This window comes from Globicephala melas, chromosome 6, assembly GCF_963455315.2.
Source record: "Globicephala melas chromosome 6, mGloMel1.2, whole genome shotgun sequence".
NCBI classification, from domain to species: Eukaryota; Metazoa; Chordata; class Mammalia; order Artiodactyla; family Delphinidae; genus Globicephala; species Globicephala melas.
The window spans coordinates 68,015,878-68,042,966 of NC_083319.1; the positions used below are offsets into that span (position 1 = coordinate 68,015,878).

At 43.4% G+C, this 27,089-nt stretch overlaps 1 protein-coding gene across 2 annotated transcripts in view; it reads left to right on the plus strand.

Moving 5' to 3' along the window:
• ADAMTSL1 (ADAMTS like 1) overlaps positions 1-27,089 on the plus strand; it is a 1,021,102-nt gene that overhangs the window by 829,333 nt on the left and 164,680 nt on the right. For both annotated transcript variants that reach the window (XM_060300968.1, XM_030840590.2), the window contains 3 exons: positions 8,117-8,296; positions 19,154-19,307; positions 20,183-21,311. In XM_060300968.1, the coding sequence (XP_060156951.1) occupies positions 8,117-8,296; positions 19,154-19,307; positions 20,183-21,311 (1,463 nt within the window). The remainder of the gene's footprint in view (positions 1-8,116; positions 8,297-19,153; positions 19,308-20,182; positions 21,312-27,089) is intronic.

Consider the following 27,089-nt stretch of genomic DNA (forward strand, 5'->3'; position numbering starts at 1 on the left):
AGTTAATCTGTGTATGTTTCCTCTTGCCGCTATAACAAATTACCACACACTCGTGGCTTAAAAGAACATGAATGTATTATCTTATAGCTCAGGAGGTCAGAAGTCTGAAATCAGTTTCGCTTGGCTAAAATCAAGGTGTTGGCAGGTTTGCATTCCTTCTAGAAGTTCTAGGGGAGGATCTGTTTGCCTTTTCCAGCCTCTAGAGGCTTCTGGCTTTCTTAGCTCATGGCCCCTTCCTCCAGCTTCAAAGCACTTCCCTCCAACCTCAGATTCTGTCTTTACACCCTGTCTGACTCCAGTCCTCCTGCCATCGTCTTACAAGGACCATTGTGACCACATCAGCCCCACCTTGATAACCCAGGTAATCTCCACATCTCAAGATGTCTAACTGAATACCCTCTGCAAAGTCGCTTTTACCATGTCAGGTCAAATGTTCACAGGTTCCAGTGATACGGACATAGATATCTCTGGGGTCATGACTCAGCCTGCTTCAGTCTGCTAGACTGTGGGCTGACGAGCCTGTTTGTCTCCATTAGCACAAAGTAAAAGTCTGCCTTCTACTCCTCTTGCCACTATGCATGAGCTCTGTAGGCATCAATCTTATTTGTTTTTATTCTAAAACAAAACCTTTAAAACAGAAATGAGAGAAAAAGAGAAAGACGCGAGAAAGATTAACGTGAAATGAATGAGAGAGTCCACTCTGAAGCATCATTGCTGTTTCTCTATATGGCCTGTGTTTCATATGCAGGACTGTGTCCACCCACTGTACATACATATTGCTCACATCTGTATAGAGACTGAAGCAATCAGCACAGCCCCTATGTTCCCCCCTTGCTTGAAACCGTGATTATGTGGCCACTTACCTGTAAACCTTTTTTTTCCTTTTTTTTTTTTTATTCAGGGTTACAATTCAGAATGCCTGTAGTTTAGCTATGTAAAAAGATATATGAGAGAAGAGTCCCTGCTGGTAATATTTAGGGGAAAAAAAGAGAATTTTAATAACTATAAATACTTGAGAATTAAAATTTTCCTTTAGATTTAAACACACCACACAGGAAAGAATGACTTTGATCTGGATTAGGGGGCTGAATTCTGGCAGAAAGAGTCAATGTAGTCATCAGTTTTGTTACATACCAGTGACTAAACTGTAAATCCTCATGAGTTAGAGACCATCTTTATTTAAAATGTTGTATCCAGGGAGGAAAAAAATCTATTGGGATATTTATCTTAGTTTTTAGTAGTGTATTTCACAAAGAAATGGATGCTTGATCCTACCTCTAGAAGCAACAATAAATATCGGACTTCCCTGGTGGCGCAGTGGTTAAGAATACGCCTGCCAATGCAGGGGACACAGGTTCGAGCCCTGGTCCGGGAAGATCCCACATCCTAAGATCCTTAGGGCAGAGCAGCTAAGCCCGTGCGCCACAACTACTGAGCCTGCACCCTAGAGCCCGAAAGCCACAACTACTGAGCCCACGTGCCACAACTACTGAAGCCCGCAGGCCTAGAGCCCGTGCTCTGCCACAGCAGAAGCCACTGCAATGAGAAGCCTGCACGCCACAACAAAGAGTAGCCCCCGCTCACTGCAACTAGAGGGAGCCCGCGCAACAAAGGCCCAATGCAGCCAAAAATTAATTAATTAAAAAATAAATAAATGTCAGCAAAACAGATCAGAGTTCACATTTCACAGGTGAAGTGTTTTTGTTTTTATTTATTAGCAGAAAATTCTTTTTAACAATTGCTCTGAATTTTAGTGGGTATGCTAGCCCATGCTTCACGAAGTAATAGGAATGTTAAACCCAGAAGATATACTGCACACCCCTTGCACTTCCAGGGTTAAGAAAGCTTAATCGATATTAGATTAACAAGATAATTTTAATTCACCAAGTGGCCCATATAGAAATTCTGTTCTTATTTAATAATTTTGTTTAGTAAGTGAGATTCCAGTCCTCATTTTTTTTGTTGTTGTTTTTCTGAGCCTTCCTTCAGTTTGACTTAATTTTTCCCACTGTTATATACTAAACACTCTCTGATTACCCTTTGAACCTCTCAACCTCATATGTTGCAAAGTTACCTCAAATTCTGAAGGTCTACCGTCAAGCTCGATAACACACCTACCTGCCACCTTCCCCCGTAGACCTGGCCTTCCCTCGTGGACCTTGTGCTGTGGTAACACCACCATCTAGCCTGTTCTCCAGCGAGAAACTCGTGCCATCTCAGCCTCATTTGTTCTTCACACTCAGTCAACACCCATGTCCTGTTGATTCCACCTCCTGTATCTTCCCAACCCTCCAGTGCTCTCTTCCTCTCTCATCCTTCTGCCACTGCCTTGGTTCCAGCGCTCACAGCTAACCAAACTACTACAAACAGCCTTTTACTTGCTCTCCCTGTACTGTCTCACCTAACTCTGATCTGATGTTTCCCAACCTGATATCAGTGGTTTTTACTACAGGCCCTCTGTCAGACCTTTAAAATATTAATACGTGCTCAGAACCCCCAAATAGGGGTATGGCATGCGCTGTCGTTCAGACGTATTTGACAACGAAACCTTTTCTCCCTGGCACATCTATTAACATCTCACAGGGCGGTACTCTTTGGAACCCATTTTTCTTTGCCACCTGAATCATTTCTGCAAATTAGATCTTGTTACCTCCTACTTTAAAACCTTTAATGACACCCCAGGGTCTTAAGAGTATGTCCAGTTATGTCCAAGGTCCTTCACTGTCTGCCACTCATCCGCCTTCTCAGTCTCCTTTCCCAATTACACGTCCCCATGAACCCTAAGCTCTGCCTTCTCAGGACTCATTGGAGGTGTGTGAACATGCCGTGTTTCTCCATCTGTGCACACGTGGTCTGACTCTGCCAGCGCTCCTATCTCCCCGGCCAACCCTTTCTGTGTCACTTCTTCTGCAAAGCCTTCCCCATCTTTTCCATAAAGACTTGGTTGCACTCTCGTCTATATTCCCTCTTTTGTAAAACTGATCACACCTTAGGGTAAAGTGCAGTGACTGGACTGAGGCGTGGTGACCATCTTAAGTCATCTTAAGCCCTCAGCACCTAGTACAGTGCCTGGCACTCAGCAAGTACTCAGGAAATGTTTGATGAAAGAATGAATGAGAGAATGAAGAAAGGAATGAAATGAGTTAGAAGCTAAGCAGAGCACATCATGTTAAAACTGGCAACTTGACCTTAGAAACAGAATGTAGACATCACTTTGTGTTGGGGTCAATGTGTGACTCGAGGTACCAAGGAAGTGAACTCAGCTCTCAGTGAATCGAACTGTCAGCATGAAACCAAAAATGTCAAAAGAGGCAGAATTTATGAATGTGCTGATCATGGGGAAATCCTTAAAAATACAGGACACTCAGGCCATTGTATTTTTGTATAGAAACGTAACTTTTACGTGTTCCTCATTTGTATTGTTTTTACTTTTCTTATAAAACTAATGAACCCATGACCTTATATCATGAAATATGCATGGCAACAAGGATAGGCAATATACATGCTCTTTTGGGTTATTCTGTTTATGGAATATATTTTAAAACAATACCCGTTACCAGAGATCTACATCTTCCTACCACAATATTATTTTCAATGATGATTCATAAAGCAAACACTTTTCATGTCATTTTATTAAATTTCTCTTGCTTCTGCTTTCAAAATCTTTTCTCCTTTGCATTCTGCCTCTCACGTCAGAGCTATCAGCCTCACCGCGTAACCTTGACCAGTTCACAAAGTCATCACAGACTTTGGAACCTTTTCTAATTTGAGATTTCATCTTCTACAATTAAAAAATTTTTTTGAAAACCACCTTTTCCTCAGTGTACACACCAGGGAAACTTTTTGAGCGAAGTTGAGACAAGCGTTTAAAAGCCAAATCCCTGACGACATTAACCCAGCCAGAGGGTTGTCTGCCATCCCTGGAGGATCAGAGCACCCCGCAGAGCACGCACTGCAGCTGGCTGAAACCCACTGCCGACTTACTTAGAAGAGGCTTCTGGCTAATGATAAAACAGTCCGATAAAAGGTGGATGTGCAGCCCATCAGCTGGATGTTTGTTTTACATCTTTTCAGCATCTGGCTTTTTGGCCCTTTCGTTCATCCAGTCATCGGTTCAACAAACATTTATGAAGTGTACACTCTTTGCCAGATGCTATACTAGGCACTGGGGAATAGAAAGATGAATACGTTCCCTTTCCTCAAAAGTCACATAATCCTATGTGAATGCAGGGAGGCGGAGGAAAATAGCGGGAGCATAAGCAACCAGCCCTAACGGGATGTGCAGTACCCTTCCAGGTCAAGGTGGGGTGGGAGGTGACTTATACACCATGAGGCAGAGGGGTTAAAAGAGGCTTTCCTGAAGAAGTGGCCGGTGAGCTGGGCCTTCAAGGATGTCTTGGAAGTTTCTGGATGGACAGAGAGGTGAAGGGCATTGCTCCCAGAGTGAACAACGTGATCAAAGGCCTGAGCAGAGGAGGCATCTGTGGGCCCAGGGAAGGGCAGATTGTCCACTGCAGCTAAAGCACCAGCCCACAGCAGGCCGGCAAGGAACGTGGCTGAGAAGCTCAATGCAGGTCAGACTGTGAGGACTCTGAAGGACATTCTCAGGAGTCTTACTTTATCTTTGGGTGTTGAGAATTTCCTGCAAGTTTTCTGTGTAGGTCAAACTTCAAAATAACAAGCTGATTTTTTTTAGCCTTTCTTGCAGCTGTTTTGTCATACAGTTGGCACAGAATTCCATATAGTGTTAGGGGGGAATCATCTGAGGGTCTGTCCCTTAAATCAGGTCCTATCTGCAAAGTGACAACTCAGCTCTGTTATTTTTTAATTTTATTTATTTTTTTTGCGGTATGCGGGCCTCTCACTGTTGCGGCCTCTTCCGCTGCGGAGCACAGGCTCCAGACACTCAGGCTCAGCGGCCATGGCTCACGGGCCTAGCTGCTCCGCGGCATGTGGGATCTTCCCAGACCGGAGCACGAACCCGTGTCCCCTGCGTCGGCAGGCGGACTCTCAACCACTGCGCCACCAGGGAAGCCCTCAGCTCTGTTATTTTAAGTGAGTGGTCACACTCTATAGCACATTACAATGTCACCCTTAAAATAAAACCAATTATTTTCATCCGCTCCTTAATTTGAAAGAGAGAAAAAAATTAACCTGCATTTTACCTTATTGCCACATTCAGTAAGATGCTTAAATCTGAACGCTGTTCATATTCACCTACCTGTTTATATTGGGAGCATTTATTCAAATTGGATGGACACCCATACACCTTATAAGATACTCCACGTAACCACTGGCTCTAACAGAGGCTGCTCTGGGTCCCAGGTTTTCCCCTCCATGTTTATTTTACTCCCATTGGAAATGATGGAGGGGCATTCATTTGGAGAGATGGTTCTCAATCCTGGTTGCATAGAATTACCTGGGAGGTTTAAAAAAAGAATGTTTTTTAATTTAAAAAATTAATGTCTGGGACATATATCCCAGAGTTTAATGGATCTGAGATGGGGCCCAGGACTCAGGACTTTTCAAAAGCCCCCAGGTGGTTTTAAAGTGCAGCAGGGGCTTCCCTGGTGGCACAGTGGTTAAGAATCCACCTGCCAATGCAGAGGACACGGGTTCAAGCCCTGGTCCGGGAGGATCCCACTTGCCGCGGAACAACTAAGCCCGTGCGCCACAACTACTGAGTCTGCGCTCTAGAGCCCGCGAGCCACAACTACTGAAGCCCGCGTGCCTAGAGTCCGTGCTCTGCAACGAGAAGCCACTGCAGTGAGAAGCCCGCCCATCGCAACAAAGAGTAGCCCCCGCTCTCTGCAACTAGAGAAAGCCCGCGCGCAGTAACGAAGACCCAACAACAGCCAAAAATAATTAATTAAATAAATTTTTAGAAATAAATCAAGTGCATCAGGATAGGGACCACCGAATAAGAGGGTGACAGCTGGGCCACAGCAGCGTTCTGACTCTCCTCAGGAGCACTGTACCACCATCCTCACCTTGACTCTGGGTACCCATCCCCCTTGCAGTTCTGACTCCAGCCAACTGATCACAGACCCCCATGAGTTCGGAGAGCCCACTGCTGCAGCACGAGAAGCTCCTACAGCACAAACGCTCAGCCTTTGTATACCCAGGCCTAATTTCTCAGCAAGCACAAGGGCAGCAGATTCAAGAAAAGGGACTATTCTTGAAGAAAGCAGAGCACTCCTTAGAGTTTTAAAATAAAATCCCTCCACCCGCAGAACAGAGTAGTCATGGTTGGTAGATTAGCTAGGGTTAGATTTTTTTTTTCTTTTCCCTCTTTCTTAGCATTTGTGCCTATGCCTCCTTTTTTCATTTTTTAAAAAATTTTTTATACAGTTTTTAAAGGTTACTTTCCATTTAGTCATCACAAAATATTGGCTATATTCCCTTTGTTGTATAATACATCCTGAGCCCATCTTACATCCATTAGTTTGTATCTCCCACTTCCTCACCCATATACTGCCCCTCCCCCCCTCAACTGGTAACCACTAGTTTGTTCCCTGTATCTGTGATTCCGCTTCTTTTTTGTTACATTCACTAGTTTGTTGTAATTTTTAGATTCCACATGTAAGTGATTTCATACAGTATTTGTCTTTCTAGCTAGAGTTAGATGGACTAAAAATGACAGGACACCCAAAGGCATAGTGGCTTAGATAAGAGAGAGAAGTGTTTTCCTCTTAGACACACACAGGCCATCCAGGGCCGGTATGTTGGCTTCACCCCCAGGAAGATAGGCTGCTTCCCTCCTTTTGCCTGTCGCCATCCAAGGCGGAAGGTTAAATTTTAGACATCGTGTTCAAATTCCAGCCAGCAAGGACGAGGCGGGAAGGGGAAAATGCCACATTTTCTTTTTGTGGGTTTTTCCTTGAAGTTGCACACAACATTCTACGTATATCCTTTTGCCCAGCACTTAGTCACGCGGCACCTTCAAGGGAGGTCAGCAAATATGGTCTGTATGCCAAAAGGTCTTGTGCCCAGCTAAAAACGGAGGGCTGCTTTGCCTACCGCAAGGGAGGAACAGAGTCCTGGAATGACAGCCTCCTGCCCCGCCTCGGGCAACTGGATGATAACTATTAAATTACTTGTAAATGGTGTGTTTGATTGGGGTCCTGCTGAAAACCACTAACATGAGGTGATTTTTCTTGTATCCCAAATTTCCATGGGTCTTGCTCCCACCGCCCTAAAAAAACACCAGTCCTACAAGAAACGTGTTCCAGGGAGTCCTTCGGAAAACCAAGCCTCAAATCTACCGCCCCTCCAATAGGGTAGAGTGGATGTTTACACTTAGAGAGAGAGGAAGTGCTGCCTTCTCTGCAGGTTAATTCCTCCAGATCTACACTGGTGGCAGCAGCTCCCTCTTGCTCATTCTGGAAGCAGCACAGATTATTTTCACTGGGTCATAAATATGTTTAGCCCTCTATTATATAACCTTTTAAACCAGTTGTCTTGGGTGACTGCAAATCATAGTTTAGAACCAACTTTTTTTTTTTAACATCTTTATTGGAGTACAATTGCTCTACAATGGTGTGTTAGTTTCTGCTCCACAACGAAGTGAATCAGCTATACGTATACATATATCCCCATAGCTCCTCCCTCTTGCGTCTCCCTCCCACTCTCCCTATCCCACCCCTCTAGGTGGTCACAAAGCACCGAGCTGATCTCCCTGTGCTATGCGGCTGCTTCCCACTAGCTATCTATTTTACATTTGGTAGTGTATATATGTCCATGCCACTCTCTCACTTCGTCCCAGCTTACCCTTCCCCCTCTCTGTGTCCTCAAATCTGTTCTCTACATCTGCATCTTTATTCCTGTCCTGCCCCTAGGTAGAACCAACTTTCTAAGATTTAAAGGCCCGTGAAATTCCTGGGTGCTCTAGCTACATATTTGAGATTAAGAGCAGAGGGTGTAGAACTTGCTACAAAATTCATTTCAAGGAGAGGAAGCAAAATCCTTTGGGCTGGTTCCTGGGTATTCTTCCTTTTCTATTTTTTTTTTTTTTTTGTTCTTTTTTCGCTCTTGAGTCAAACCAAGGCTAAGGTAAGAATTAGCAGTCAAATGTGCTACTGTCCTATGCAGGGTCTGCTTTCTCTTCCTTCTCCAGTGTTCCAGGACCTGCGGAGGGGGCATCCAGAAGCGCGAGGTTCTTTGCAAACAGCGCATGGCTGATGGCAGCTTCTTGGAGCTTCCAGAGACCTTCTGTTCGGCCCCCAAACTGGCCTCCCAGCAAGCCTGCAAGAAAGATGACTGTCCCAGCGAGTGGCTGCTGTCTGACTGGACAGAGGTAGGTATGCTTCTCAGAAGGAGATAACAAAAGAGGCAGAAGGAGGAGAAGGCACCCAAGCTTATAGATACAGAAGGCGAGAGGAGAACAAAATAATCCTCCTAACACTGTGGAACAGAGTTTTGTTTTCTTAATTTTTATTGGAGCATAGTTGATTTACACTTTTGTGTTAGTTTCAGGTGTGCAGCAAAGTGAATCAGTTCTGCATGGAACAGAGTTTCTGTAAGCGCTGATATACCATATCGTGTAACTAGATTTTAACTAGGCTGCAGGGATGCGCGTTAAGCAGCCAGCCCTCACTCAACAGTCAGAAGCAGGGAATTATAAACGGGCCCTTCGTGGAACAAAACCAGGCCTCATTCATTCGTACCGTTCGGGCCCGGGATTCTACTCAGAACACCGGGTTCTTCCGCTACCTTCGCTCCCGCCTCCTTGACCCCCCCTGCCTCTCCTACTCCCAGATGTTTCTAGTCTCTCCTCAGGAAAGGCAAAGCCTCTCTAGTTTTTCTCTTCCAAGTTACTGGAGAATGAGGCACATGATTTATTAGGAAAAGAAGGCCAAGGAAATCCTGCCTCTTTCCTGTCAGTTTTCTGGCTCCGGAACATCAACAGCTTCCCAGCCAGAGCAGTTGATTTCCCCCGTCGCCCTGCATCTGGGGAGATGGCTGCATCGGCATTGCCGTTCCTGACTTGCCTCGTAAGTTAGGGATAGATCCCCAACTAACCGACTTCTCTAAATCATTCCTACTTGAACACTAGCACGAACTAATTCATGGATACCCAGCTGCAACTTGTTTTCAGCCTCTCCTCCTTCTTTGACTTGCCTGCAACTCCCCCAGCTTCATGGGCCTATGTGTCTTTCATAGAGAAATCCCCCTGGCAAGCAGATACAGCCAAGAACAGAAGGACGAGGCCTGAAGTGAACATCTCCCAGGCGGAGTCGAGCCCCTCTCCTTCCTTGCATAGAAGCATCCGAACTGGCCTTGGTGATCTCACTGCCTCCTTTGCAGTCTGTCCGACTCGCAGGACAGAGCTGCTGCTGGTTAAAATACATCACAGAGGGGAAAGCTGCCTCTGAAAATTAAGATGCCATGTCTTTCAACCTACATTCTGAGAATTCTTGCCCTGTGTTTTGTCAGCCCGTGTAGAGGTCCATCAGACGGTACCTGCAAAGGGCACTGAAATTGAGAGGTAACTGACACACCATAGATTTTGTAATTTGGCAGTAAAATTGCCTTCTGATGGTAGCTCCCTGCAAATGGCTGAGAACAGAAGGGGCAATGATTGTTATTTCATCTTTTAGAAATAATTTTGTTTCGGAAGGATAAAAGATTAAATGTGTGGAATGAGCATATCTGTATGTGCATGTGTGAACATGTCAGTGACAATTTTTCCATGGATTGTTGATTTGGGGTGTGGTATCATATATGAAAAATCCTTAACAAAACTAGCAGTGCAGACGAGGGCACTGATGTATTTGCCAAGTAAGTGACTCTAGATGAAGACTTCCTCCCAGGGGCGTAGTGTAAAAGGCACTGCTCTTCTAAGTCTGTCGGTGATAGTCTTCCATGAGTGGGATGCTGAGAAAGGGACTTGTGTGTATGAGAATTGTCCTCCCAACTTCCCGGAGTTTGTGGCCTCTGAGCATATGGAACACAGAGGAAATCTGAAGGAGGGACCCTGTGATTAGGCACTAAGGAAAGGAGACTGCTGCATTGCAATCCCATGGGTCCCATTACGTAAAGGAGACCTTTAGAACAGTATCACGTGTAGTTAAGAGTTCAGACTCAAAGACAGGCAAACTTAGGTTCGAATCCTGACTCTGCCACTTACTAGCTATATAACCTGGGCTAGTTACTTAACCCTTCTAGGCCTTAGTTTGCTTAGCTAAATATTGGAGATGATAATAGTGTTCACTAACATGGTTATTGGGACGTTTAAAAATTAAATGATGCACATGAAGTACTTTGTGTCTAGTAAAAGTTAACCCTTAACTATTGTTATGATTTTCTTCCATCCCTCCTCATTGTCGGGAAAAGGAGAGGAAATAAAAGAAAGCACTTGACTGGCTGGATCCAGGATCATGACCAAGGCCTCCCACAAGCTTTGCTGGTCTTCCTAGGAGGTGGAGGTTACATTTGGGGAACTAGGTAGAGTTAGCCCTTATCCAGGGAATGTTACTAGGTTCTGCATTATCTGGGCTGATGAATGGAAATTCCAAACATTGAGAAGGGGCTGGGAATGGTGGGATTTTAGCCCCGATTCACCGGTGTTAAACTCAAGCTGATGCCATACGAAAGTGCTCCTGGGGGTGTTCACAGGGTTTCCAGTTGCCCCTATCATCCTAACAACCCTTCCCTTGGCCCTTCTGTCTGGGATGAGACGTGCATTCCACACACTCCCACAGGACTCCCCTTGGAGAAAGGAAAACCTGGATGATCTATGGGTGTTTTTCATCCTCAACTATCTGGGCGCAATCTCATGGTTACTGCACAGAATCCCTCAGAGACAGAATTAAGCCAACGTTTTAAACCCTTCAAATAAAATTACTTTCAGATCCTATTCCGAGGAAAGGCCTCTCAAAAGACCTTACTTCTTTTCTTTAAAAGAAACCCTTGCATCTCTTGAAAGAGTTGGCTATTCATTATTTTTAAGTCATATTTTTACGGAAATTCCTCCCTCACAAAAATATAAGAGAAATTAAACTCAATTTTCGAGCTAGAAGGAACTTAGGAGATCCTATAACCTAGTTGTTCTTTTAAACATTAAAGCCGCAAGACCCTTTTTTCCATTGAAATGTTATTGTGAAGCCAGAAATCTAAAACAGAACAAATCAGAGCTGTTTTGGTTGAAGTAGGGGGTAGGTTGGGTAGGGGTCCCGGATCTCCAAGTGGTTGGGTCTCCAGACCACCTGAGAAGCCCCTAAATCACTTGTTCAACATAGTTAAAGAACACAGTTTGAAAATCCCTGCTCGAATATAGTTTCCCTGTTTTAGAGATGTGGAAATTGAGAGAAGTTTAGAAATTGAGAATTTTAGAGAAAGAACTAGACTTGACCAAAATCCTAAACTCGTCTTCTGACACACAGTCCATTTTTCCATTTTTCTACTTGGCAGCACTAAAATGACCAGGCTTTTAAAATTTCCAGGCTCTTTACCCCCATCCCACCTGATCCCTGGATTCGGTGCTGTCATTTACAATAAAATAAGGGATAGGTGGAATTTGGAATCCACGATCATCAGGGAACAAAAGCAACGGGCTTGATTCTCATCCCCGTTTTTTGCGTCTTAAATGTCTTTCAGGGTGGTGGATATCACAGTGCCTTGCATAGAATAGTTCATTTCCATGGGCTAGCATATAAAACTTAGATACATGAGATAATATTTTTTGGCTTCTACTGTCAGTTTTCAAGTTAACGTGGCATGCTGCCATGACCCTAGTTCAGGCCGTTATCATCTCAAGCCTGGACTACCGTGGCAGCCTTCTTAACTGACATCCCTGTCTGCCATTCATCTCCTACTCCCATCCCTCCCAGACACTGTTGCCAGATTTACCTTCTCAAAATACCTCTTTCATCATTTCACTCTTCCCTTTAATGGCTCCTCATTGCCTTATGGACCAAGTCCAAACCTTCTGTCTGAAAATTAAAAGTCTCCAACATCTGGCCCCAAACCACCTCTTGAGCTCCTGACACTCTCCACTTGGCCCCTCTGTTCAGTCAGACTGGTTTAGGTCTGCCCCCAGGCCTGCCTTGGCCTTGTGCACTGAACTCTTCTACCTTGATTCTGGTTATTTCCCTGCCTCCCATGCTTATCCCCGGCTCTCTATACCCATCCAGACTCCAACGATCTTCCAGATTAGACCAGGAAATCACTAGTATACCATAAGCATTCACCAATTGTTAGCATTAATATTTTCATACTTCACTTGACTTTTAGTTTTATATTTTTACTGAATTCTTTTATTACTATATAATTCTTTAAACAGCTTTATTGAAGTATAATTTATATACTCTAAAATTCAACTTAGCATAATGTCTTCAATGTTTATCCATCTTGTAGCACATTATCAGAACATTCCTTTTTAGGGTGGAATAAAATATTCCATGATACAGATATACCACATTTCATTTATCCATTCACCAACTGAGGGATATTTGAGTTGTTTCCACTTTTGCCTATTAAGAATCATGTTGCTATGAACCTTAGCATACAAGTCTTTATATGGACGTATGTTTTCATTTCTATTGGGTAAGACACCTAGGACTGAAATTGCTGGGTCATATGATAAATGTATGCTTAACTTTTTAAAAAAATATCAAACTTGCTTTCTAAAAGGGCTGTGCTATTTTACATTCCCACCAGCAATACAGGAAGGCTCTAATTTTTCTACATCCTCACGTATAATAATAATACTTATTGTTGTCCATCTTTTTGATTATGGGAATTTTAGTGAATGTAAAGTGGTATTTCATTGGGGTTTTGATTTCTATGTTCCCTAATATACTATTTCATTTTAACAACGCATTTGGATTTCTTCCCATTATTTGATGACATCCCCTTGAGGTTAGGAACCATCTTGCACATTTTGTCCCATAGCATTTAGCGCCCCACCTCAAACAAAGTAAATGCATAAGAATTATCTGATACTTGACATTAAAGTATTATAATTTATTTGTAAAGGAAGGAGATAGGAATTAGCATTAACTGAATTTCATTTCTATGTGTGAAATTTTAAAATATATTATCTCATTTAATTCCCAGCCTTGCAAAATAAGTATAAGAAGTGGTAACAGACTCAGAGAGTTTAAGTGACTCGCCAACTAGTGAAATACTGAGTTGGACTCTGTGACTCTCTAACTCTAAATCCCAGGCTACAAAAGTAAAAACAGGGAGCCCAGTGGGAGGGAGGGCCCCCACCAGCCGAAGCTGCGACCGTCCTTGGGACCACGGGCCAGTTTTTTCAATGAGTAACTTAAAGACAAAATGGAAAAACAAGGAGGTTTCTGCCTGAGATCATGTTGATGTGAAACCAGGGATGGCCACCCTGGGCCAGTTCCCTAAAACCTGGACCTCGAAGGCCACCTTTATTCAAACAAAGAAAGGATTTTGCCATTTGGAGGTCAACATGTTAGAGCCATGTGGCTGACAGGGTCTTGGTGCTCTGGCCTGATGTCATGGCTGAGCCTCCAAGGTGGGAGAGCAGAGTTCAGGACATTGGACCACCAGAGACCTCCCAGACCCACGTAATAGCAATTGGTGAGAGCTCTCCCAGAGATCTCTGTCTCAACGCTAAGACCCAGCTCCACCCAATGGCCAGCAAGCTTCAGTGCTGGACACCCCATGCCAAACAACTAGCAAGACAGGAACACAATCCCACCCATTAGCAGAGAGGCTGCCTAAAATCATACTACGTTCACAGACACTCCAAAACACACCACCAGACGTGGCCCTGCCCAACAGAAGGACAAGATCCAGCCTCATTCACCAGAACACAGGCACCAGTCCCCTCCACCAGGAAGCCTACGCAACCCACTGAACCAACCTCACCCACTGGAAGCAGACACCAAAAACAACACGAAATACGAACATGCAGCCTGTGAATAGCAGACCCCAAATACAGTGAGTTAAACAAAATGAGAAGACAGAGAAATAAGCAGATGAAGGAGCAAGGTAAAAACCCACGAGACGAAACAAATGAAGAGGAAATAGGCAGTCTACCTGAAAAACAATTCAGAGTAATGATAGTAAAGATGATCCAAAATCTTGAAAGTAGAATGGAGAAAATACAAGAAACGTTTAACAAGGACCTAGAAGAACTAAAGAGCAAACAAACAATGATGAACAACACAATAAATGAAATTAAAAATTCTCTAGAAGGAATCAATAGCGTAATAAATGAGGCAGAAGAACGGATAAGTAACCTGGATGATAAAATAGTGGAACTACCTACTGCAGAGCAGAAAAAAGAAAAAAGAATGAAAATTGAGGACAGTCTCAGAGACCTCTGGGACATTAAATGCACCAACATTCAAATTAAAGGGGTCCCAGAAGAGGAAGAGAAAAAGAAATCGTCTGAGAAAATATTTGAAGAGATTATAGTTGAAAACTTCCCTAACATGGGAAAGGAAATAGCCAATCAAGTCCAGGAAGCACAGAGAGTCCCATACAGGATAAATCTAAGGAGAAACACTCCAAGACACACATTAGTCAAACTATCAAAAATTGAATACAAAGAAAAAATATTAAAAGCAGCAAGGGAAAAGCAACAAATAACATACAAGGGAATCCCCATAAGGTTAACAGCTGATCTTTCAGCAGAAACTCTACAAACCAGAAGGGAGTGGCAGGACGTATTTAGAGTGATGAAAGGGAAAAACCTACAACCAAGATTATTCTACCCAGCAAGGATCTCATACAGATTCAAGAGAGAAATTAAAACCTTCACAAACAAGCACAAGTTAAGATAATTCAGACCACCAAACCAGCTTTACAACAAATGCTAAAGGAACTTCTCTAGGCAGGAAACACAAGAGAAGGAAAAAACCTACAAAAACAAACCCAAAACAATTAAGAAAATGGTAATAGGAACATACGTATCAATAACTACCTTAAATGTAAATGGATTAAATGCTCCATCCAAAAGACACAGACTGGCTGAATGGATACAAAAACAGCACCCGTATATATGCTGTCTACAAGAGACCCACTTCAGACCTAGAGACACATACAGACTGAAAGTAAGGGGATGGAAACAGATATTCCATGCAGATGGAAAGCAAAAGAAAGCTGGAGTAGCAATTCTCATATCAGACAAAATAGACTTTAAAATAAAGACTATTACAAGAGACAAGGAAGGACATGACAGTGATCAAGGGATCAATCCAAGAAGAACATAGAACAATTGTAAATATGTATGCACCCAAGAAAGGAGGACCTCAATACATAAGGCAAATGCTAACAGCCATAAAAGGGAAAATCGACAGTAACACAATCATATTAGGGGACTTTAACACCCCACTTTCACCAATGGAGAGATCATCCAAAATGAAAAAAAAATAAGGAAACACAGCTTTAAATCACACATTAAACAAGATGGACTTAATTGATATTTATAGGACATTCCATCCAAAAACAACAGAATACACTTTCTTCTCAAGTGCACATGGAACATTCTCCAGGATAGATCATATCTTGGTTCACAAATCAAGCCTCAGTAAATTTAAGAAAATTGAAATCATATCAAGTATCTTTTCTGACCAGAATGCTGAGACTAGGTATCAATCACAGGGAAAAAAACTATAAAAAATACAAACACATGGTAGCTAAACAATATGCTACTAAGTAACCAAGAGATCACTGAAGAAATCGGAGGAAATCAAAAAGTACATAGAAACAAATGACAATGAAAACATGACGACCCAAAACCAATGGAATGCAGCAAAAGCAGTTCTAAGAGGGAAGTTTATAGCTATACAATCCTACCTCAAGAAACAAGAAGAATCTCAAATAAACAACCTAACCTTACACCTAAAGCGATTAGAGAAAGAAGAACAAAAACACCCCAAAGTTAGCAGAAGGAAAGAAATCATAAAGATCAGATCAGAAAGAAATGAAAAAGAAATGAAGGAAACAGTAGCAAATATCAGTAAAACTAAAAGCAAGTTCTTTGAGAAGATAAACAAAATTGATAAACCATTAGCCAGACTCATCAAGAAAAAAACAAAAGGGAGAAGACAGAAATCAACAGAATTAGAAATGAAAAAGGAGAAGTAACAACTGACACTGCAGAAATACAAAGGATCATGAGACATTACTACAAGCAGCAATATGCCAATAAAATGGACAACCTGGAAAAAATGGACAAATCATAGAGAAGCACAACCTTCCGAGACTGAACCAGAAAGAAATAGAAAATATAAACAGACCAATCACAAGCACTGAAATTGAAACTGTGATTAAAAATCTTCCAACAAACAAGACCCTAGGACCAGATGGCTTCACAGGCGAATTCTATCAAACATGTAGAGAAGAGCTAACACCTATCCTTCTCAAACTCTTCCAGAATATAGCAGAGGGAGGAACACTCCCAAACTCATTCTATGAGGCCACCATCAACCTGAAACCAAAACCAGACAAAGATGTCACAAAGAAAGTACTACATGCCAGTATCACTGATGAACATAGATGCAAAAATCCTCAACAAAATACTAGCAAACAATCCAACAGCACATTAAAAGAATCATACACCATGATCAAGTGGGGTTTATCCCAGGAATGCAAGGATTCTTCAGTATATGCAAATCAATCAATGTGATACACCATATTAATATATTGAAGGATAAAAACCATATGATAATCTCAATAGATTCAGAAAGAGCTTTCCACAAAATTCAAAACCCATTTGTGATAAAAACTCTCCAGAAAGTAGGCATAGAGGGAAGCTACCTCAACATAATAAAGGGCAATATATGACAAACTCACAGCCAACATTGTTCTCAATGGTGAAAAACTGAAACCTCTTCCTCTAACATCAGGAACAAGACAAGGTTGCCCACTCTCAACACTGTTATTCAACACAGTTTTGGGAGATTTAGCCACAGCAATCAGAGAAGAAAAAGAAATAAAGGGAATCCAAATCGGAAAAGAAGAAGTAAAACTGTCACTGTCTGCAGAGGACATGATACTATACATAGAGAATCCTAAAGATGCTACCAGAAAACTGCTAGAGTTAATCAATGAATTTGGTAAAGTAGCAGGATACAAAATTAATGCACAGAAATCTCTTGCATTCCTATACACTAGCGATGAAAAATCTGAATGTGAAATTAAGGAAACACTCCCATTTACCATTGCAACAGAAAGAATAAAATACCTAGGAATAAACCTACCTAAGGAGACAAAAGACCTGTATGCAGAAAAGTATAAGACACTGATGAAAGAAATTAAAGACAATACAAACAGAGAGATATACCATGTTCTTGGATTGGAAGAATCAATATTGTGAAAATGACTGTACTACCCAAAGCAATCTACAGATTCAATGCCATCCCTATCAAACTACCAATGGCATTTTTCACAGAACTAGAACAAAAAATTTCACAATTTGTATGGAAACACAAAAGACCCCAAATAGCCAAAGCAATCTTGAGAATGAAAAATGGAGCTGGAGGAATCAGGCTCCCTGACTTCAGACTATACTACAAAGCTACAGTAATCAAGACAGTATGGTACTGGCACAAAAACAGGATATAGATCAATGGAACAGGATAGAAAACCCAGAGATAAACCCACGCACATACGGTCACCTTATCTTTGATAAAGGAAGCAAGAATAAACAATGGAGAGAAGACAGCCTCTTCAGTAAGTGGTTCTGGGAAAACCTGACAGCTACATGTAAAAGAATGAAATTAGAACACTCCCTAACACCATACACAAAAATAAACTCAAAATGGATTAAAGACCTAAATGTAAGGCTAGACACTATAAAACTCTTAGAGGAAAACATAGAGCACTCTTTGACATAAATCACAGCAAGATCCTTTTTGACCCACCTCCTAGATAAATGGAAATAAAAACAAAGTAAGCAAATGAGACCTAAACTTAAAAGCTTTTGCACAGCAAAAGAAACCATAAACAAGACCAAAAGACAACCCTCAGAATGGGAGAAAATATTTGCAAATGAAACAACTGACAAAGGATTAATCTCCACAATATACAAGCAGCTTATGCGGCTTGATATCAAAAAAACAACCCAATCCAAAAATGGGTCAAAGTCCTAAATAGTCATTTCTCCAAAGAAGATATACAGATTGCCAACAAACATATGAAAGGATGTTCAACATCACTAATCATTAGAGAAATGCAAATCAAAACTACAATGAGGTATCACCTCACACCGGTCAGAATGGCCATCATGAAAAAATCTACAAACAATAAATGCTGGAGAGGGTGTGGAGAAAAGGGAACCCTCTTGCACTGTTGGTGGGAATGTAAATTGATACAGTCACTATGGAGAACAGTATGGAGGTTCCTTAAAAAACTAAAAATAGAACTAACATATGCCCCAGCAATCCCACTACTGGGCATATACCCTGAGAAAATCATAATTCAAAATGAGACATGTACCACAGTGTTCATTGAAGCACTGTTTACAATAGCCAGGACATGGAAGCAACCTAAGTGTCCATCAACAGATGAATGGATAAAGAAGATGTGATACATCTTGCTATTGCTTATACAGTGGAATATATTGTATATTCCTAGGGGCATATACAATATGTATATGAACCTAGGGTCAAGACAGGAATGAAGATGCAGACGTAGAAAATGGACTTAAAGACACGGGGAGGGGGAAGGGTAAGCTGGGACAAAGTGAGAGAGTAGTATTGACATATATACACTACCAAATGTAAAATAGATAGCTAGTGAGAAGCAGCCACATAGCAGAGGGAGATCAGCCTGGTGCTTTGTGACCACCTAGTGGGTGGCATATGCAAGTGGGAGGGGATAGAGGTATATATGTATACATATAGCTGATTCACTTCGTTATACAGCAGAAACTAACACAGCATTGTGACGCAATTATACTCCAATAAAGATGTTAGGAAAAAAAAAGTCAAAACAGGTGAAAGGTCCACAGGAGACCTGAGACTAGAAAATCTTCGAGTAGAATATGCCTACAGTATGGATGTGTCTTCCCACATTGTTACATAATTAATATTTCTCTATCTCTCTTAGTTGCTATTGCTTTTCCAAGCAACGTCTTCCTTATTTTGGTGAGTTTCAGAGCCCACACAAACCCATTAGCCTTTAGTTACCTGAATTTACATGCTTTGGGCCCTTCTTTTCCCACCAGTGTTCCACGAGCTGTGGGGAGGGCACCCAGACGCGAAGTGCCATTTGCCGGAAGGTGCTGAAAACAGGTGTCTCAGCTACTGTCAATTCCTCCCTGTGCCCGCCCCTGCCGTTCTCTTCATCCATCAGGCCCTGTATGCTGGCCACCTGTGCAAGTGAGTATGTCAGAGCTCTGGGGATGGGGAGACGGCAAGAACAGTAGCTTTTCCTGAACCCAAGACCAGCGGCAGATAGGCAGTAAAGCCCTCTGAGGGCATTAGGCTCGTGAGCTCAGCTGGAGATGGGAAAGGAATCTTAATTATACGTGGCCAGGCAGGATGCTTTTCTCTGCTGGAAAAAACAGTTTGCAGGAGGTAGGGCAAAGTTCACTTGCTGGCATATGGAGATCTGGAAGCTGGAGTCAGCATGTTACTAATGAAGCCTGATGTTACCCACTCCAGTGTTTTAAACTAAACAGATTTGTTTAATATTAATCCCTAGAGGTGTAACACTTCTGGGATCTCCTCCCCATGTATACGGGGACGCTGGTGCTCTGCAGGACCCAAAAGGGATCCATTCTCCTTCTCTTTGTCCTCTGCCTCTTTTTATGATGCTGATTTCTTTTTCTTTCTTTCTTTTTTAAGTCCTTTTAATGAGAGGAACTGCCTTTCCCCTGGAACCGCCCTCCATCTAGAACCCTGCATCTCAGCTTCTAGGGGTAGAAAACCCCAGCAGCGTGATAGCAGGTTGCCCCACTGCACCTCATTAGCTCTCCCATGTTTCATTGCGGCAGCAGCTTGATGGTCCACAGCTGGTAGCCATTTACTTCCGTAAAACAGAAGGTGGTAAATGAAGGCCCTGCCCAAACCAAACTGAAATGCTTTCTTTCCCTCTTCTCCCTTTTGTCCCGCTGTCTTTCTTCTCTTTGCCCTCTCCTTTTCACTGTCTCTTGTCGCTGCACCTCACTGCCCCTTTTCTCTGCTCTCTGCTTCTCTCTCTCCGCTTCTCTTTCTCCATCCATCTGCCTTCCCTTTCATTGCTTTCATTCCAGGGCCCGGGTGGCCATCCACAAAGCACAGTCCTCACATCGCGGCAGCCAGGAAGGTATACATCCAGACCCGCCGGCAGAGGAAGCTGCACTTCATCGTGGGGGGATTCGCCTACCTGCTCCCCAAGACCGCAGTGGTGGTACGCTGTCCCACGCGGCGCTTCCGCAAGCCCCTCATCACCTGGGAGAAAGACGGCCAGCACCTCATCAGCTCCGCCCACGTCACCGTGGCCCCATTTGGGTACCTGAAGATCCACCGCCTCAAGCCCTCTGATGCGGGCATCTACACCTGCTCGGCCGGCCCGGCCCGGGAGCAGTTTGTGATTAAGCTCATTGGAGGCAACCGGAAGCTGGTGGCTCGGCCCTTGAGCCTGCGGAGCGAGGAAGAGGCCCTCGCGGTGAGGAAGGCCCGCCCGAAGGAGGCCCTGCAGACCCACAAACACCAGAACGGGATCTTCTCCAATGGCAGCAAGGCCGAGAAGCGGGGCCTCCCTGCTGATGCCGGGAGCCGCTATGATGATCTGGTCTCTCGGTTGCTGGAGCAGGGGGGCTGGCCAGGAGAGCTGCTCGCCTCCTGGGAGGTCCAGGACTCCACAGAAAGGAACACATCCTCAGAAGAGGACCAGAACGCCGAGCAGGGCCTTCTGCACCTGCCTTTCACCATGGTGGCCGAGCAGCAGCGCCTGGACGACATCCTCCGGAACCTCTCCCAGCAACCCGAGGAGCTCCGCGACGTCTACAGCAAGCACCTAGTGGCCCAGCTGGCCCAGGAGATCTTCCGCAGCCGCCAGGACGCGCACCAGGACGCGCTCCTCAAGCCGTCCGAGCGGGGGATTCCCCCAGTGGCCATCCCTCCTCATAAACACGTGTCTGGCTTCAGCAGCTCCCTCCGGACCTCGTCCACTGGGGAGGGCGGGGGCAGCTCTCGCCGGCCGCACCGGAAGCCCATCATCTTGCGCAAAATCTCAGCCGCCCAGCAGCTCTCAGCCTCCGAGGTGGTCACCCACCTCGGGCAGACTGTGGCCCTGGCCAGCGGGACACTGAGTGTGCTTCTGCACTGCGAGGCCATAGGCAACCCAAGGCCTACCATCAGCTGGGCCCGGAACGGAGAAGAGGTTCAGTTCAGCGACAGGTGAGCTTTGCAGCTACTCCGGTCTGGGAGGGACGGGCAAGGGGCCACACTGTGTGGGAGACACCCTATTCATTCTTCCTTCAAGGTGTTTCCAAGGGTCGGGCTTAGAGCACTGGGCCTCAGGGATTGCTCCCATCCTGGGTTTCAACCCTCTCTTGGCACTGATAGACTGTTGAAGCAAAGACAAGGTATTTAATTTCTCTAAACTGTATGTTCTCATCTTTATAAGGTAATAATAAGGATGCCTACCAATCCCAATCCCCGTAGGATCCAAAGATTAATGAGATACTCTCTGGATAGCTTTGAACTTTCGGCAGAAAAATATCATTCCAGGCCAAGGCATTGTTACATTACCATTTTGTGAGATGAACCGCTGAAAATCTTGTACACCAGGATACTGTCTCTGTGTGTGTGGTCCCCCAGGGCTGGGGAGAGAGTGCAGCCAGCAGCTGCTGCCCCCGTGGGTGAGCCCATCCTCTGTCTGGGCTGGACAAGGCTGTTTGTTGCAGAAAGTTTTTATTCCCAGTCGGACCTGTGATTAATTATCCTAATATCTCTTGGTGTCTCTGTTTTGATGTGTCTTTACTGGGATGACAGCATATATTACTGGTTTCCTTGGGCCGTGGCCATTCATAATGTAAAATCAATAGTGATAGAAGAGGTAATAATAATAACAATATTTTTAATACTACCTATGTGCCAAGCAGCATGCCGTGCTTCCTGTGGACATCCTCTTTAATCTTTATAGTGGCCCTGACAACAGATAGTTGGCATTAATTGAGTAGTGACTGTCTCCCAGACAAGTGTAAACTCTTTTTTTTTTTTTTTTTTTTTTTTGCGGTACGCGGGCCTCTCACTGTTGAGGCCTCTCCCGTTTTGGAGAACAGGCTCCAGACGCTCAGGCTCAGCGGCCATGGCTCACGGGCCCAGCCGCTCCGCGGCATATGGGATCTTCCCGGACCGGGGCACGAACCCGCGTCCCCTGCGTCGGCAGGCGGACTCTCAACCACTGCACCACCAGGGAAGCCCCAAGTGTAAACTCTTTATGTGCTTTATCTTACTGACTTCTAACAGTGGCCCTAAGAAGTAGGTATAATTTTTATCCACACTTTACGGAAGACGAAACCAGTCTAGCAGCTTGCTAAAGATCACATTTATTAGGTGGCAGAGCCAAAACGTGTGACAAAAATAAGATGGGCAGCAAATAGAAGAATCACAGTCCATGGACGAGGGAGGAACCTTTAAGGTCCTCTGGCCCAAAGTCCTCATTTTAACTTTTTATCTTCTCTGAATCCATGGAGCATGCTCTGTTCATGAAATCTACTTTGAAATACTATTGTTCAGCTAATCCTCTTCACTGGCTTGGTAGCTTTGCGTGAGGAAGGAAAGGTGGCAGGATTTATTGTGCCAGGCAGGGTGCCAGGTTTATTTAGATGTTACTGCATTTGTTCTTCTGACAGTCAATCTACAAGATTGACATTATCCTCCAGTTTCACATAGAGAATTGAGGTTCAGCAGCTCACCCAAGGTCCCACTTTAGTAAGGACCAGACTGAGGACTCAATGTCAAGTTTACTTGATTCCAAAGAGTAGTTCTGTCTCCTCTTCCGAGGCTTGATGAACAAACATGACTTTGTCCGTCCTGCCCACATCTTTTGTGCTTTTGAAATGTCAATAATATTGCCTCTCAGCCTGAGCACTTACAGATCAAATAGTTTTAATAACAATACTAAGTATTTTTTCTTTGACACTGTGCTCAGTGCTTTAAAGGTAATATTATCTTGTTTAATCTTAAAAAAAACAACCCTATGGGGTAAGTACTGTTGTTACCACATCAGTAATTAAAAAGCTGAGGCACCCACAGAGAAGCACTGGAGACAAGGACTGAATGAACTATGTTTTGAGAGCCTATGGTTTGCTTGCTCCTCCTCTTGTTTGCTTCTTGGTCCTCCCCAGCTTGTACTTTGCTTGATCAGCTTAACTGCTATGATCCCTGCAGTTCTTTCCAGAAATCTTTGTAAGGAATTTGTGGGTCGGGCCAAAGTTGCGGTAAATCCCCTTGAGGCCACTGGGGAGAGAGACACCTCCGGCATCAGACCCCCAGGATGATGGGCGCTGATTGAAAGTGGTACCCTGGTGCTCAGGTGCATGCTGCACTGGAACTCACCTCTGTGACTGTACCTGTCACACCTGTTGTGCCCAAATCATGCCGTGCCTTCCACCAGCCAGTCGGTTTCTCAAGTGTACATACTGTTGCATTCACATCCCCTGGCCTATTGCCCGAGATTGGTGTTATCGAGATCAAAGGAGGTAGCGGTTGGCTGTGTGAGGGAAAAGATGAGAATTAACATTTCTTGACTAACTCCAGATATTGTGCCCCCATGCTAGCAACTTCCATAGCCATCATCTCTGTTAATGTCCACTGTAAGGTGCAACATATGAACTGATATCCTTATTTCAGAGACGAGGAAACCGAGGCTCACCATAATTAAGGAAGTTGACCAATGTTAAATAGCTAGTAAACGGCAGAACCAACAGAGCAGATTCAAACCCAGTTCTGCCAACTCAAGCTCATGCTGTTTTGAGTGACTAAGTTCATGTTTGCATGTATCTCCTATACTTCACCAGGGAAACCAAGTTATCTCAAGATCCCTGCTGTTTTCTACCGGCTTCTTCCAGGATCCCTTCTTTCGCATAGTGACTATTTCCTCCTAAAAGCTGTACAGCAAGACAGGCCATTGGGGATGGGGGAGGGGATGATTAGGACTCTGCTCTGCCTGGAACCGCAGGGAGAATATTGAGGCCATGGCTTCCTCAGGGGTCCTGACAACTTCCTTGAGTGCTGGAGATTATGAAATCCAAGGATCAGGGCCCATGGGTCACTGGTGACTACAGGAAAGATGTGGAGGGAATTAGATAAGGATTGAGGGCTTTGGGCTGGTCTTGCCCTTTACTTTCCATGGCCTTAATCCTTTCGTTTTAAAAATGAGGGGGGTTGTAGCAGATCATCTCTGATCCACACCCTTCACTCAGTTGTAGAAGGCCATAGAAGGTTAAAACCCATATGTTGGTGGAGAGTGGAGAGAGCCTTGAGCACAGTAGCTTCAAAATCTGTCGTACAAGTTGTTTCCAAGTGGTCCACAAAACAGGGATTCATCAATCACGTGAGTTTGAGACATGCTCGCTTAAAGCTAAACGGAGGTATTTACTGCTGGACTTTACTTATATTTTTTAATATAGTATTTGATTTTTTTTCTTTTTTTATTATAAAAACAATGAAGAGGCTATAAAACAATTCAAATAATACCTGTGTATGTATAGTAAGAGTGCAGGTCTCCTTCATGCCCTCAATCCTATTTCCCAGAGGCTGTCAGTCTTAATAATTCGGTATACATCCTTTTGGAATTTTTATATATTTTATTGTATTATATATAAAACACATACACACATAGGATTTGTGTTTTTAATGGGAAGTTACTCATGGTTAGAAGTTTGACTTGATTTTTATTCAACAACATGTCTAGGAAACATTTCAGAGTAGTAGGTAGGGGTCTGTGTCACCTTTTTCAACAGCTGATTACTGTTCTTGAATGTATTTAACTAACCCCCAGGTGAAAATGATTTTGGTTTTTCCATGTTTTTTTAACTCCTTTAAGCAGTCCAACATGTGTTGTGACTTTCCAAGTGAATGATATGGTATTCAGTGTTTTCCAAGTACTTCTTTGATCAGTGAACAATTTTTTGGCCTAGTAATCTCAAGGATATCAACAATTCTTGAAACACTGCTTAGAAATACGACTTTTGCCTTTTAATTTTCACCTTAGTGGGCATTGAGAGTCCAATGGCTTTAAGATGAAGACGTTTCAACAGAATCTTGCTAAAAAAAAGAAACACAGCAGCCAGGTGCTAAAGATATGAAAAGTTGTAGGCCTAGGACAGCAGAGGGCAAATCCTAGGTCTTGAGTCACCAGGACATTGGTGAGAGTGGCAGTGGAGGGTAACATTCAGAAAGCATGGGGGCCACGAGCAAACAGTATTACAATTCTTGCCACTCTCAAGACTTTTTTCCAGATCTAGCCTCAACAGAGCTTCTTAAAGCAAGTTAATGGCACGTGGTAGGGAAAAATAAGAGATTTCTGTTTCTGATCCTTGACATCATAATTTTTCCGTTTTACTTAGCTAGCCGGTAAGAAGTATGGCTGGAGCTTACTCTTCTATGCAGTTGTCCAAGTGGAGTTTCAGAAAATAAAATGGATGCATCTGTACAGAGCACACAGAAGGCACAGCACTGCCATTGGGACGGCTCTGCTATGGCTGTTGGTGACCTCTTTTGTGTTGGGTTTCATTGCTTGTCATCATTAGTGCGTCTGGTAGCGGTTGCGAAATGCTTGTTAATTTTCAAACAGAGAAGTGCTGAAATGCCCGGGGTTGCAGTTCAGTTAGTCTGTTTTTGTTTAGTGCCCAAATCCATCTTTCTGAAAGAGTCTGCAAGCTTCAGTTGGCTGTTGGTCTGTCGGACTTTGCGGATATATTAAAGTATACTCTAGATAGCCCGAGCCAGCAAGATAGGTCAAGGTAGAAAGAAAATGACTGAAGTCTCTTACTTCTTGGCTTTTAAATATGCCAAAGCTTGATTTGAAAGAAATTGGTTTTCAGAAAGAATCACTAACAATTCAGATAGTGCTGCATCTCATCAGCTATATAACTTACTAGTTAAAATGAATTCACATCATTCTTAGAAGCACATGTCAACTTCTTAAGCAATCATTTACAGGATGTCCCTAAGTGTATTACGACAGACTGGTTCTTCTTAATCCCTACTTCTTCCTTTATTTCACAAACCTTCTCATGCTTACTCTGAGCCAGCCCCTATGTTAGATATGAAGGATGGAGGAAAAGGAGACTCATTTCCTGTCAGTGCAACTCAAAGGCTAGTTTGGAATCCAGAGAAGTAAATGCAGTGTTTAAATGCTAAGAGAGGGGTATGCATATTTATTCATTCCATAAATATTTATTAATCTACCTATCATATGCGAGATATACACCTACTTGCTAGGATATTGTGATGAATGAAACAGAAGTCCGTGTTCTCTTGCACTTTACGTACATTTAGATATCTGCTGAACTGGCACACATCAGAAAGATCTTTCCTGATCATTCTAGCTAAAGGAGCACTCTGCATCATTCTCTAACCCTTCAACTCTATTTTATTCACAGAATTTTATCGTCATTTGACGTATTATATATTTATGCACTGATGGCCTGTCCATTAGGGTAGAGGCTTTCTTTACTGCTGTGTCCCTAGTGCTGGAAAGAGTAGCTGGCACTACACAGGTACTAAATAAACAGTGAATGAATTAATGAGTGAGTGTGAAGCAAGACAATAAACACAGAAAAGGACACAAAAATATCAGATGGTGATAAGTGCTGGCAGAAAATGAAACAGAGCTTTGATAAGCAATGATCTGGTGACCACATTAGATGGGTACTCTGAAGAGGTGACCTGGAAGACAAAAGCTGAATGATGACCAGTGTCCAGCAATACGACATCAGAAGGAAGAGCATTCCTGGGCAAGGGAAAAACGGTGCAAAACCCCTAAAGTGAAAATGAATTTATTGTGTTGAAAGAACCCAAAAGAAGCTCATTTGGCTGGAGTGTGGCAGGCTGAAGGTAGAGGTGATATGGGATGAAGCCATGGGGTCAACCAGAGACCAGGATGTGGAGCTGAGGTTTTAGTCTGAGCACCACAGGGAGATTTTGGAGGGTATTAATCAGGAA